Genomic DNA, 14,212 nt, shown 5'->3' with positions numbered 1-14,212 from the left:
GGAGGAAACTCTTTGATAATTCTCCCACCAATGTTGTAAAGCTCTTTAATGTTGTTTTTCGGGTTTGGTCTGCGGTTTTACTGTGAAGGCGTACCTCACTGGAGCGCCCCTGCTCTGGGCCGGCTTCAGCAGGACCGTCACCGTGCTGTCCGTCTGGTTTAGTGACGTCTCCTGGTCGTATGCCGGCATGGACGGAGCTGGGGGAGGAGGTTGAAAAGTCGAATTTTGCAATTTTGAAAGCTGATTATCGTTTAAAACATAAATTTGTGAAATACCAACAGCACACACATACTGCAATTATTTTTTCTGTAGAACAAAAATATAAAAAAAAAAAGAACCAATTCCGTTTCCAAATATAATGTCTATAATGTATGTACAGTGAAGAAAATATGTACTTGAACTCCCTGCTATATTGCAAGTTCCCCTCCTTAGAAATCATGGAGGGGTCTGAAGTGTTCATCGTAGGTGCATGTCCACTGTGAGAGAGCTAATCTAAAAATAAAAATCCAAAAATCACAATGTATGATTTTTTTAATGATTTATTTGTGTGATACAGCTGCAAATAAGATCAGATCTAGATCAAAGAGGTTTCTGGGCTGTCGCTGAGAAACACGGAGTTTCAGTTCCCTCCAAAGATTTTCTATTGGGTTTAGTTCTGGAGACTGGCTATGCCACGCCAGAATCTTGATATGCTTCTTACGGAGCCATTCCTCGGTTTTGGTCTTTGGTCTTAGCCACGTTACAAGTTTGAGTCTTAGTGATTGTGTTGGGTGGACAGGTGTCTTTATGCAGCTAACAACCTCACACGGGTACATCTGATTCAGAATCATACATGGAGTGGAGGTGGACTTTTAAAGGCGGACTAACAGGTCGTTGAGCGTCAGAATTCTAGCTGATAGACAGGTGTTCAAATACTTATTTGGAGCTGTATGACGCAAATAAATCATTAAAAAAAATCATGCATTGAGATTTCTGGATTTTTCTTTTTAGATTGTCTCTCACAGTGGACATGCAGCTACGATGAAAAATTTCAGACCCCTCCATGATTTCTAAGCGGGAGAACTTGCAATATAGCAGGGTGTTCATATACTTATTTTCTTCACTGTATGTTCTATGGTCCTCACACAGTTTTTTTTTTTTTAACCACAATTAAATCAATTGTTTTTTTTTTTTTGAAGAGTAATGCAAATCAATTTGAAATGATAAAGTGATCTTGTGTCATATTTTGAGATATAGCCAGGGTTTTGGCTATTCATAGAGGCAATTATAAAAATGTGCACAAAATCCTCAAAAGCATAACTAGCCGAACTAAACTAGTCGAGAACTGGCATATCAATGCATTTGCATAAGGCAGTAGAGGAAAAAAAAAAAAGTATAAATCGTATCGTTCCATTTTTCATTGACATGACTTGAACGAGCTTCATGGTTTATTCAGCAGACCCACAGACGCCGACCTGAGATCTTGGTGGTGAACTGGGTGACCACGGCGGGGCCGTAGCCCTTGGCCGTGCTGGCTCGCAGGGTGAAGGAGTACGTGGAGCCCGGGTGGAGGCCCGTGAAGGCGTGGGCGGTCTCGTTGCCCGCCTTGGCCACTTTGCCACTCTGGTTGGACAGGTCCAGCTCGGGGTCGAAAGAGCTCACCGCCTTGTAGGAGATCTGTGAGGGAGATGAATATTCAGTGGAGTGTGGGTGCTGCTGCGCTCCGGGTTCTGCATCTCCAACCATTTTGACTAGTCTTGAGAGAATCGAGCAGGATTTCATACCCAAAAAAAACAAACTACTGTACAGTTAAATCGACTCAAGTTTGGACGGATGTTCAGGGTGTCCGCATCTGCATATTTGATTCAGCTGTTTATAAATATGTAGACCGTGGTATTTGCTGGTCCAATTACACGGGCAGTTGTCTTCTTAAATATAATACCGCTGAATATTATTGCTACTGTTCACATTCACTTGCGTGCATTTAAAGTATGAGACTACCAATGTACAGTACATTCACATGTATATATTGTTTGTATATTTATGGACAACTAATGTATACATATGATTTATCTGCTCCATACAATTCTGCCATCTATTCTTGCTGCAGTTCACATTGACTTCTGTTTATGGGATTTATTGTTTGCCACATATTCTCTCTACATATTGATACATACAATATGTAGTTGGTTTGCTACGTACAACACTTCCGACTATTAACTTTGTATGCATTGGCTCTATTTATTCATGTCCAGTTTGCCATTTATGCAGACATTTGTAGTAGGTCAGTAGTTTTTGGCCGCAGACAATGCTGCAGACTATTTGCTGTATATGAATCATTTATTTATGGACAATTTGCCAACCCTATACTGTATATAGTGTACTTGTTGCAGCGTGCAACACTGCTTTCTATTGTTGCTATTGCTACTCATTGAATTCTTAAAATACATCGGATTCATCCAAGCGCAGTGGCTTTTACAAAATTACAGAATATAAACCTTTTATTGATACATTTTTTTATGCATACAATGATGCTGACTGTGCTGACTGTTTTTCTTATGTACCTTTGCATACATCAATATACATCCATCCATTTCCTTAGCCGCTTATCCTCACAAGGGTCACGGGGGTCCTGGACCATATCCCAGATGTCGACGGGCAGGAGGCGGGGCACACCCTAAACTGGTTGCCAGCCAATCGCAGGGCACATAGAGACAAACAGCCGCACTCATAATCACACCTAGGGGCAATTTAGAGTGTCCAATTAATATTGCTTGTTTTTGGCATGTGGGAGGAAACCAGAGTGCCCGGAGAAAACCCACACAGGCACGGGGCGAACGTGCAAACTCCACACAGGTGTGTCTGGGATTGAACCCTGGACCTTAAAACTGTGAGGCCAACGCTCTACCAGCTGACCCACCGTGCTGCCCCAATATACCAATATACAATAATTCATGTAGAGCACAGTTGTCAAACGCAGGGCCCGGTGGCCAGATATGGGCTGCCCCATGATTTTATGTGGCCTGCAAAGGTAAATAAAGTATGTAATGCGAACTTCTACGATTCTTGTGAACATCTGAAAAAGTCACATGGTCATATATCATAAATGACGACGAGATATTACAAGCATTTTTGTGTCACCAAACATGAATGGTTGAAAAAACCCATTGCCCTCGATTTCTGATTCCAAAACTAGCTCATAAATTTCCTGTGTAATATGATGAGGTGATTGAAGATTTTTATCATTTCACAGTCATAACAGCCCTAAGAAGGAAACCGGAATCATATCAAATATCTGATTTATACCCTGCGGACTTTGTATCGGTCCGTTGTGGTAAAGAGGGAGCTAAGTCGAAAGGCGAAGCTCTCAATTTACCAGTCAATCTACGTTCCTACCCTCACCTATGGGCACGAGCTGTGGGTTGTGACCGAAAGAATAAGATCCCGGATACAGGGTGACCGGGCACTCCCTTAGAGATAGGGTGAGAAGCTCGGTCATCCGGGAGGGGCTCAGTTTCGAGCCGCTGCTCCTCCGCGTTGAGAGGAGCCAGATGAGGTGGCTGGGGCATCTGATCCGGACGCCTCCCTGGTGAGGTGTTCCGGGCATGTCCCACCAGAAAGAGACCCCGAGGACGACCCCAGGACACGCTGGAGAGACTATGTCTCTCGGCTGGCTTTGGAACACCTCAGGATCCCTCCAGAAGAGCTGGAAGAAGTGGCTGGGAAAAGGGAAGTCTGGGTATCCCTGCTGAAGCTCCTTCCCCCGCGACCCGACCCGGAAAAGCGGTAGATCATGGATGGATGGATGGATGGATGGATGGATGATTTATACCCTCATACGAAAGAGGCCTGGGTCAGATTTGAGGGGAAAAATTGAATTGTACTGTTCACTTTGACATGGAAAAATGGACAAAATTGGATTTGAATTGTCATGTGAACATAGCCAAAGGGTGCGAACGAGGCTGTTCTGTGTATTTAGTTGATGGCTCCCTGCCGTACTACTTCTTTCCCCAACTTGTTTATTAAGAGCTTAAGTGGCGAGGTTACAGCCCATTTGTCAATTCCCCCCCCCCCCCCCCCCCCCCCCCGCGCCGTGCACACGGCTAATGTGTTGATGATGCCGTACGCATTTATATTTTATGCGTTTGTGACGCTTCATAAATCCCGACAGCCGGTATCAAGGAAGAAGAAGAAAAAAAAAAAAAGCAAAGCAATATTACGCGGAACGGAATTTGCCGACATGTTTTCCATTATTTCTGGCTGTCACATTCATTAGGACAGCGAGAGAGGCGCTGACGTGTAATTTCAAACTGAGACGTTGCGATACGTGCTCGTGTGCCGCAGACAAAAGGACTAAATGAGCGAAGGCTTCAGAGCCTTCCCAAACTTGATGGACACAAATTACGCGGCGCTCCCTCCTCTCCTTTGTGTGCCTTAATTGGAATGATAATGGAACTCTTCCTTTTTATGAGAAGCGCGTGTGGCGTTTTCTTGAAGTGGGAACTGGAGTTATTCTAAATGGATATTAGCAAAAGCACTCGCCTTAATGCCTCCCCGCGGATCCGACACAATGAAAGGCACTGCCACTTCCTGGCCGCCGCGACTCGTAGCTGACAATCGGGCGTGTTGTGGCCGCCGCGGCCGCTGCTAATTTTAAAAATGTCAGGAACAAAAACCTCCTTGACGTTAAGTCGCAAGTTTGGAGCCGTCTGAACTTTTAAATGCAACACGAGAGTCTGGAATACGTGAACAACATATTCGGAACATTTAACAGCCTGAATGCCGGTCTTCAACAGTCTTGGATGTTACCCCTAAAATCCTGTTTTGTGTGTTACCCCTTATATACTGCATATAAATGGCAAACTATACATGAATCACGAGATTCTATAAAAGCAAAATTGAATTTGAACAGCAGCAAGAACTGGTTAGCACATCTGCTTCACAGTTCGAAGGACCAGGGCTTATATCCTAGCCCCTAATGTTTGGAGTGTGCACGTTCTTCCTGTGCCTATGTGGGTTTTCTCTGGGTACTCGTGATTCCACATTCCACAACCACACATGGTAGGTTGATTGAAGACTCTAAATTGAATACATGGAAATGATTGTCTGCGCCCTGCGATTGCCCGGAGACCAGTTCCGGATGGACCCTGCCTCTGGTCCGAAAATAGCTGGGAAAGGCTCCAGCACGCCCGGGTGAGGAGAAGCGGTACAGAAAATAAATGGATGGGTGTATAGACAGAGATCAAAGTGAACGGCAGCAACAACAGTCGGCCCTCATTTTTCTCTGGTCTTGTCACCTCCAGTGACAGGCAAAAGCTAAGGCCAAAGCGCTCCCATTGTAGTCCGCTGCAGACTAATATTCCCAATTACATCTGTGTGTGGATAGCGGATAGCTGCCAGTGTTCAAAGAGTACTAAACAGCCTCTGACGTCGGCGACGACAACGATCCTGACACCCTAGGAAAAACATGTTGGATCAATACCGTTCATGTAATGGACCGATTTAGAGTTCAAATTGTGAATTTCGCCAAAAGGCCACTTACTGGCATGTATCATACATGAATAAATACCATATCAACAGATGTGACTGTGAACAGCAGCACAAATAATTAGCACCATTAGATGCAGAAAAAAAGTAGTAAATTGTATCAATGATGATATATATCCTGTATGTGAGTCGTAAACTCTACATGAATAAATATTATACACCCAACAGTTTATAAAATTGAATGTAAAGACCAGCACGATTAAGCAGCACCAAGCAAATAAAGATCACCAATGTCTTATCACCAGAAGAGTGGTCACAATAGATTAGGGGTGCCCAGACTTTTTTACTCCAAGATCTACTTTTCAAGCAGCCATTCCCTCGCGACTTGGTAATGATGATGCTCCCAAACTGTTTTAAGGTTAATATTATGTTGCCTCCTATATCTAAAATACAGAATTAACTTTTTGTGCACTGTATTGTCTATGCTTTCATCCTGGATCAGGCTGTGCCAAGGTGGAATTTGAAAATGACACACCATCTCGTCCTGCACCTTCTACATAGGCTTCAGACCAAACATTTCCCACAGGGAAAAAGAGAAAATTTCGTCCCAGTTAACCACTTTTTCTCCGATTATTCACATACTCCGACAGTCATTGCAGCATTTCTTTTTTAACTTCCACCATTAATATCGAAAGTAAACATAAGCAGCATGTCCAGCTCGTCTTTGCTCTACGTTGCCCAGACTGTCTTGCTAACTAAAGGAAGCGGCGGTGGACGCTGTCATTATAAAACACATTGATAGGCTGGTTAAGTACTCTAACATTTGTCGGGGGTTTGTGTAAGGTAAACTTGGAAAAAAGAGAGTGTGGCGGAGCAGCGGTCCCTGTTCGAGAAAGTTCCATGTGCTGCCTAAAAGAAACCAGTGGCTTCTTCTTTTCATTTTTTATAGTATGTATGTGAATTGTGCCATTAGATGTAACAACCAGTCATCCCCTACTCATTGAAACACGTTGGAAAATGCCACAAACTGAATAGCTGTATGTTATACTTTCAATTTGCATTGAATTATTAAATTTTTTTTGCACGCAACGCAGAATATCTGAGAAGAAACTGCATCGGCGGTGCACCACTGCGCACGTACGCAGTTTAGAGGGAACATTGGCTGACGTCTTTTTTATTTTTGGCACGCGGTCCCGCGATCGACCAAAACTGCCTCGATCGCAATCGACGCATTGAGCATCTCTGCAATAGATTTTATAATTATAATACACACACACACACAACTACACAATGCTATAGATGTGGCTGTGAGTTAAAAAAAAAAAAAAATCAGTCCCATTGTATAAGGTCACAATTACTTGTTGGATTGTCTAATTTTCACGTTATTGGAGTGAATAAAAGCCTGAAGTTTCAGGGCCGTTGCAGTAAGTGGTGGGATCTGAGACCCTGAAGGCAGTTATGTTATGGAAATTGGATCACACCCGCGCATATGCACACACACTCACGCACACTTTCCTTTCACGTGTTGCATGAAATTTTAAAGAAGATAAACAGCCGAGACGTGTCGCTGTTTAAGCCATTAAAGCCAACCTGTGTGTGTTGTATTTTCTTTTTTTTTTACTGACATCGTCTCTGCATCCGCTCGACTAAACAAAGCCTCCCGCCGTCACTTAATCCTCGCTCTCGTCCAATGAGAGGAGAACCCCGCTAACCCAGTCAAAATAACGACAGCACGGCGAGCAAACAGCGACCGGGGATGGAATCAATCTGTGGGAAAGGCGGCGGGGATTACTTCCCAAACCGTCGGCTTGGTGAAGATCAATCTGCGTGTGGGTGTGTTGCCGTGCGCTTGCCCTGATGGAGGCATGAACAAGGATGGCGAGCGGCCTTGAGTAAACATTTGCTCACCGCGGCGGCCGCGTCGCAAGAGATTGCGCTTTCGATAGAGTTCAAAGGGCAAAAGAGGAGTTTCGTGCGCTTGGACAAGTGCCCGATTTTTTTTTTTTTTAATGCATCACGAATAAGCGTAGTTAGTCTATATTTGTACTTGTGTGTATTTTCAAATGTGCACAAGTGTATTGACCTTACATTATGATGGCGACAGCAATTTTTTGCACCTGGACAAGTGTCGTATTGATTTTACGCATTACTATTGAGTCCTTTTTATCCTTGTATGATTTCATTTTTTGATTTTTACATTTTCCAAGCACAAGTGGTTATCTTATTTTTTACACTTGTACGAGTGTCGTTTTTTTTTTTTTTTTTTATACATCACATTCGAGATCGGTTAGCTTATTTTCGCATTCGTGCAAGTGTCTAATTGTTTTTATGTTATTATTGAGAGTTTTTAACTTTTGTCATTTTACAGTCAAGACTGGTTAGCTTATTTTTATTATTTATGTTTTTATGTTATTATTGAGAGTTTTTAACTTTTGTCATTTTACAGTCAAGACTGGTTAGCTAATTCTTATTTATCTTTTTATTTATTTTCTGTACAAATGTCTTATTGTTTTTATGAGTCACAATTAATGGTTTATGTAGTTTTAGATTCATCCACCTTTTTTACGTGTTATGTATATCATATCATCACATCATATTTCGACTTGAAGTTGTACCTTATTGTTTTTACGCCTACTGTTGAGTGGTTTCCTTAAAGGTCCACTGTCATGAAATGCATGATTGTTATGAATGAAAAAAAGCCAGCCGGAATGGACCCATCCGTTTTTTCACCACACAACATGATTTTGACGTATATGGCTTTTTGTCACTCCCGCCATGAAAATCCTCCCAAGGGATTTGTTTTCGAGAAGAAGCAGGAAGTGACATTAGTAGCAGACGGCCACTCAAGCGGTCTCGTCTGTTTCCACCACTTTTACCTGCTGGAAGGTAGCTCGTTGCTCCTTCGTGTTAGCCAAAATGCCGGCTTGTTGTACTGTTGTAATACTTTTCAAAAAGACCCGGTTCATCATGAACAATTGATTGGACGCGTGCAATGGAAGAGAGCTTTGTGGGTTCCAAATTACAGGTAGGTGTGTATACAGCTACTAAAAAAAAAAAAACAATAGCTGGGGGGGAGATGTAATCCTCTCATAAGGTAACAAAAGATCTGCGCACATAAATCATGGGTGCGAAATGTATCGATTTACCTGTCGGCGCCTTGCACAGCTTCGGACGAGGGTCACAGCTTCGGCCGGGCTGGCTCATACATACTGTCTGGGAGTCTGTTAGTTAGTTAGAAGTGATCCGCATATCATCTAAATATAGCTCGAAACAAAAGGGTAATATTGCCCCAAACACTTCCATTGATTGTGTCTGCGGCGGACGGCTTCGGCCGGACTGGCTTACACATACTGTCTGGGAGCCTGTAGTTAGTTAGAAGTGATCCGCATATCATCTAAATATGGTTCAGTCACTTCACTCAATTGTGAGATGTTCTTTTCTTTGAAAAGAGCTTCCATGTCCCATAGTAGGCGGCACAGCGTGTTTTCAATGGTGAATGTCGCTGTGTGATGTAATGAACAAAGGATGCAGGCAATCCGGCGACCACTTGGAAGTCGAATGAGACTTCCGCAACTTTGCGCATGGATGACGCGCTCTCCACTCATATTTATTTTTTCGTATGGACATTGAAGTGAATAATATATGTATTTTTCATTACAATACCTATTTTAGAATGTTTATAGGCATGACACATGACCTTTAAATCTATATGCATTAAGCAGAGCTGTTACTTCTTTTTTTACACTTTTAGGTCTGTCATTTGTAATTAAAAAAAGGAAAATGGATGAATACCTATTATCTGTTTTATAAAAAGCTTGTACTCATTCCTTTTTGGCGTCACAGTGGCACAACTGGTTAGTGTGTTGGCGTCATAATTGTGAGGAAAAACATGCATTAATTGGAAACTCTAAATTGCCCCTCGGTGTGATTGTGTGACTGTTGTCTCTGTGAGGATAAGTGGTTCAGAAAATGGATGGATGCATCATTTCTCATTATTTTCATTGGATATAGTAGTTGTGGTAGAAACCCAATTCGACTGAACTAAATTGACAAATATTTTTAGTGCGTGCGTACCTCATATTTCGTGATGATGCCGTAGGTCTGCGCCGGCTCTCGCCATGTGACCACAATCTTCTCCTCGTAGGCGCTGCCCTGGATGGACTCCAGCGGTACAGCGCCGGGCACTGCGGGGACACAAACACGTGGAACAGATTAGTGACACCGATAAATAAAAGTCGCGCGCGTCGTCGTCACTGCGATTTATCCCGGGCCCGACAATCATCCAAAGAGCTTTTCAAGGACGTCCATTACACAAATGGCCATTGGCCAAAGTCAAAGATATTTTAATGGAAATATTTCAAGGGGTTGACATTATCGACACGCATGCCGCGTGTCGTACGGCGGAGATGAGTGTAAATAAAGGAGGGGGGTGCAACATCTCTTATGTGAGGACTTGGGTGTTTGGGTGTAGGATTTATAACTAAGTATTTGAACACCCTGCTATATTGCAAGTTCTCACACTTAGAAATCATGGAGGGGTCTGAAATTTTCATCGTAGGTGCATGTCAACTGTGAGAGAGATCATCTAAAAAGAAAAATCCAGAAATCTCAATGCATGATTTTTTTTTAATGATTTATGTGCGTGATACAGCTGCAAATAAGTATTTGAACACCTGTCTATCAGCTAGAATTCTGACCCTCAAAGACTTGTTAGTCTGCCTTTAAAGGTCCACCACCGCTCCATGTATTATCCTGAATAAAGACACCTGTCCACCCCGTACGATCAGTAAGACTCAAACTTGTAACATGGCCAAGACCAAAGAACTGTCCAAAGACACCAGAGACAAAATTGTACAACTCCACACGGCTGGAAAGGCCTACGGAGAAATTGGTGAAAAAAGGTCCACTGTGAGAGCAATCATTAGAAAACGGAAGAAGCTAAACATGACGGTCAATTTCAATTGGAGTGGAGCCTCATGCAAGATAACACTTCGTGGGGTCTCAATGATCCTTAGAATGGTGAGGAATCAGCCCAGGACAACACGACAGGACTTGGTCAATGACCTGAGAAGAGCTGGGACCACTGTTTCCAAGGTGACTGTTGGGAATACACTAAGACGTCATGGTTTGAAATCGTGCATGGCACGGAAGGTTCCCCTCCTAAAAAATAGGTTACATGTCAAGGCCCGTTTTAAGTTTGCCAATGACTATTTGGAAAGTTTTGTGGTCAGATGACACCAAAATGAGACTTTTTGGCCATAATTCATTAACTGTGTTTGGAGGAAGACGAATGATGAGTTCCATCCCAAGAACACCATCCCTACTGTGAAGCATGGGGGTGGTAGCATCATCATGCTTTGGGGGTGTTTTTCTGCACATGGGAGTGGATGACTGCACTGTATTAAGGAGAGGACGACCGCGGCCATGTATTGTGAGATTTCGGGGAACAACCTTTATTCCCTCAGTCAGAGCATTGAAGATGGGTCGTGGCTGGGTCTTTCAACATGACAATGACCCGAAGCACACTGCCAGGAAAACCAAGGAGTGGCTCCGTAAGTAGCATATCAAGGTTCTGGCGTGGTCTAGCCTGTCTCCAGACCTAAACCCAATAGAGAATCTTTGGAGGGAGCTGAAACTCCATGTTTCTCAGCGACAGCCCAGAAACCTGTCTGATCTAAAGAAGATCTGCATGGAGGAGTGGGCCAAAATCCCTCCTGCAGTGCGTGCAAACCTGGTGAACAACTACAGGAAATGTTTGACCTCTGTAATTGCAAACAAAGGCTACTGTACCAAATATTAACATTGGTTTTCTTAGGTGTTCAAATACTTATTTGCAGCTGTATCACACAAATAAATCGTAAAAAAAAAAAAAAAAAAAAATTCTGGATTTTTCTTTTTAGATGATCTCTTTCACAGTGGACATGCACCTACAATGAAAATTTCACACCCCTCCGTGATTTCTAAGTTGGAGAACTTGCAATACAGCAGGGACTTCAAATACTTATTTTCTTCACTGTAGTTGCACCTTTTATTAGAATGTTTGCCACATGTTTTGATCCACCATGTCTATAAACAAGTTTTGTTTGGACTTTGAAATGGGATGCCATATTTTTATATGAACGTTGACGAGGGTGCGTGGCTTCGAAATTAAATAATTACATAATAATATATAATTAAATAAAAAAAGGTGTCCCAGCCAAGCGGGCTCTCGGGCGGGCAACTACCCGAACAGCTCTGCAGCTCACCGTCTTCGTCCGTCTGCACCTCCAGCTCGGCGCTTTCCTTGATGCCCTCCGGGTTGCGCAGCACCAGCTTGACGCTGAGGTTGGTGTAGGGGGTCAGGTTGTGGATGGTGTGCTGCGAGTCGCGCCCCTGCGCTTCGTAGCAGACCTCCTCGCGGGTCTGGTCCTTCCCGCCCACCCGCGAGCGGTACTGCGCCGTCAGGTTGTAGCTGTGGCAGCGTGTCACGTTGTAGCCCAGCGGCTCCCAGCGCACCGTCACCTGCTTGGACTGCACGTCCAGCACCTCCAGACGGCGGGGCCCGTGCATGGGCTCTGCGGGGACAAGACGGAGGAGAGAGTGTGAGGCGACATGCATAAAATCAATTAGGCCTCATGAAATGCCGGGTGGTCCGCGTTAGTCTCGGCAAAACGAGGGAAATGGATGCGGCGCGTGTGGCGGCACAGCCTCCGCCGCTGTTCTTTTCTCCGTTCTCAACATTTGACACCGGGTCAAATTTCATTTGTTTGAAGTTGATGCGCTTCCTGTTTTAAAGGCGCAGCGTGAGAGAGCGAAGAAGCAAAAGGCGACATCCCGTGCCGACACACTCCCGCCACAACCCCACGGCGCTGGCTCTAACCCGCCACAGGGAGCGCAGCATGTTTTCACAGGGCACCGGTTTTTTTTTTACCCCAAATGGCGTGCGGCTATTAATGGCGCCCTGTATGGATGTAGTCGGTCACCGGCAATGGTGATAATTACACGTTTCAGATGAAATACATTTTCTACGAATACTTGTGGGTTTCTTCGGAGTGCTGAGACTGCAAAGTCACACACAATGTGGATTGCTCTGGACTGTTGATTAATTCTAGTAATATTATTTTGTATTAATTTCAAATATTTGTTGTCATATATACTATAATTTTGGGCCAATAAGACACGACTTTTTTCACATGCTTCCAACCCTGTGATTTATGCGATGATGTGGCTAGTTTATGCATTTTTTTTCTAGCAGCCGCAAGGGGGCACTCGAGCAAAAAAGGTAAGGGTGAGACCGGTGGAATATATGTGCCGCGGAAGTGACTTTTACAGGTCCGGCCCAGTTAGCGCTGCGATAGCGTGTTACTGCCATGTCTCAGTGATTTTTACCAGTATGTTTTTTTTTTTAACCGGCCCTGTTAGCGTGGCGCTAGCGTTAGCATTGCGCTAGCATTAGCGTTAAACTCTCTGTTCCGTCTTTCTTAGTAAATATCTCGTGCTTCAATGTGGGTTTCAATGTGGGCACTTGCGGCTTTTACAGAGCTGCGGTGTATGTATATGCCAAATGGTACATTTAGATTTTGCATGAAATTCTACATTTTCACTGAGGAAGCTTTACCAGGTTATTTTGGGACTGAAATTTCCGGCATATAAGCTCTGACTTTTTTCCACACGCTTTCAACCCTGCAGTTTATGCGGTGATCTGACTAATTTGTGCATTTTTTCTAACGGCCGCAAGGGGGCACTCCAGCGGAAAAGTTAAGAGTGAGACCGGTGGAATATATGTGCCGAGGAAGTGACTTTTACCGGACCGACCCTGTTAGCGCTGCGCCAGCGTGTTACTGCTGCATCTCAGTGATTTTTACCGGTATGTTTTTTTTTTTTAACCGGCACTGTTAGCGCGGCGCTCAGCGTTAGAGTTAAACTCTGTGTACTGTCTTTCTTTGTAAATATTTCGCGTTTCAATGTACTTGCGGCTTTTACACAGCTGCGGTTTATGTATGTACCAAATGGTATTTACTTTACAAATGTCCTGGATGAGGCTGTATATATATATATATATATATATATATATATATATAATATATATATATATATATATATATATACACACACACACACACACACACACACACATACATACATACAGATAGATACATGCACTTTATTTTTTCTTAATGCTTTCCCCCAATAAATATTATCTGTCTTAATATTCATATTTTAGTATTAAGTTTAGTATTTTTTCTCATATATTTCCCCTTTTTGAAAATGATTTTGTCATAATATTTTTGGCATAAAAGTATTTCTCTGTATTCCAATCACGGAATAATGAGAATGATAAGGATAATAATTTGGAGATACAATTTTCATCAGAAAGTAACCGGCGATTTATAATGTTTGTATAGATACCGTACTCGCAATATCCCGCCCCCCCCCCCCAACCCCTACAAGACAGTGTCCGTCGGACAGCACCTTCCTTCCTTTTCCATTTATTAGCGCAATGAATTCCAGCCGATAAGGAGTTGGCCCACCGTGGTGCCACATGACCCCCTCAAGTCATCCTATCACCTCTAACCATTCCGCTTCCTCCGTTGCGTTTTCCGAGGCCCCCCCCCCCCGATACCTAATCCTTATTTTGCCGCCGTCCCGCCTCCCTGACAAGAAGGTGACGCCGGGCGGCAGCGAAGGTAATGGGATCAATTTCCATTCCAGGTTAAATTTGCTGCCCGTTTCTCTGGGACTTAACACTTTAGCAGCTATTAGGGAG

The 14,212-nt window shown here is 43.5% G+C and overlaps 1 protein-coding gene across 8 annotated transcripts in view; it reads right to left on the bottom strand.

The window, feature by feature from the left end:
• The window catches only part of LOC133510523 (receptor-type tyrosine-protein phosphatase mu-like), a 211,748-nt gene that overhangs the window by 94,684 nt on the left and 102,852 nt on the right, over positions 1-14,212 (bottom strand). For all 8 annotated transcript variants that reach the window (XM_061838533.1, XM_061838535.1, XM_061838534.1 and 5 more), the window contains exons 8-11: positions 11,712-12,020; positions 9,541-9,650; positions 1,455-1,656; positions 95-197 (exon numbers count right to left, since the gene is read on the bottom strand). In XM_061838533.1, coding sequence (XP_061694517.1) covers positions 95-197; positions 1,455-1,656; positions 9,541-9,650; positions 11,712-12,020 — 724 coding nt within the window. The remainder of the gene's footprint in view (positions 1-94; positions 198-1,454; positions 1,657-9,540; positions 9,651-11,711; positions 12,021-14,212) is intronic.

This window comes from Syngnathoides biaculeatus, chromosome 13 (genome assembly GCF_019802595.1).
Source record: "Syngnathoides biaculeatus isolate LvHL_M chromosome 13, ASM1980259v1, whole genome shotgun sequence".
Classification (NCBI taxonomy): domain Eukaryota; kingdom Metazoa; phylum Chordata; class Actinopteri; order Syngnathiformes; family Syngnathidae; genus Syngnathoides; species Syngnathoides biaculeatus.
The sequence above is the reverse complement of the archived record's forward strand: the minus strand, read 5'-3'. Positions and strand labels throughout refer to the sequence as shown.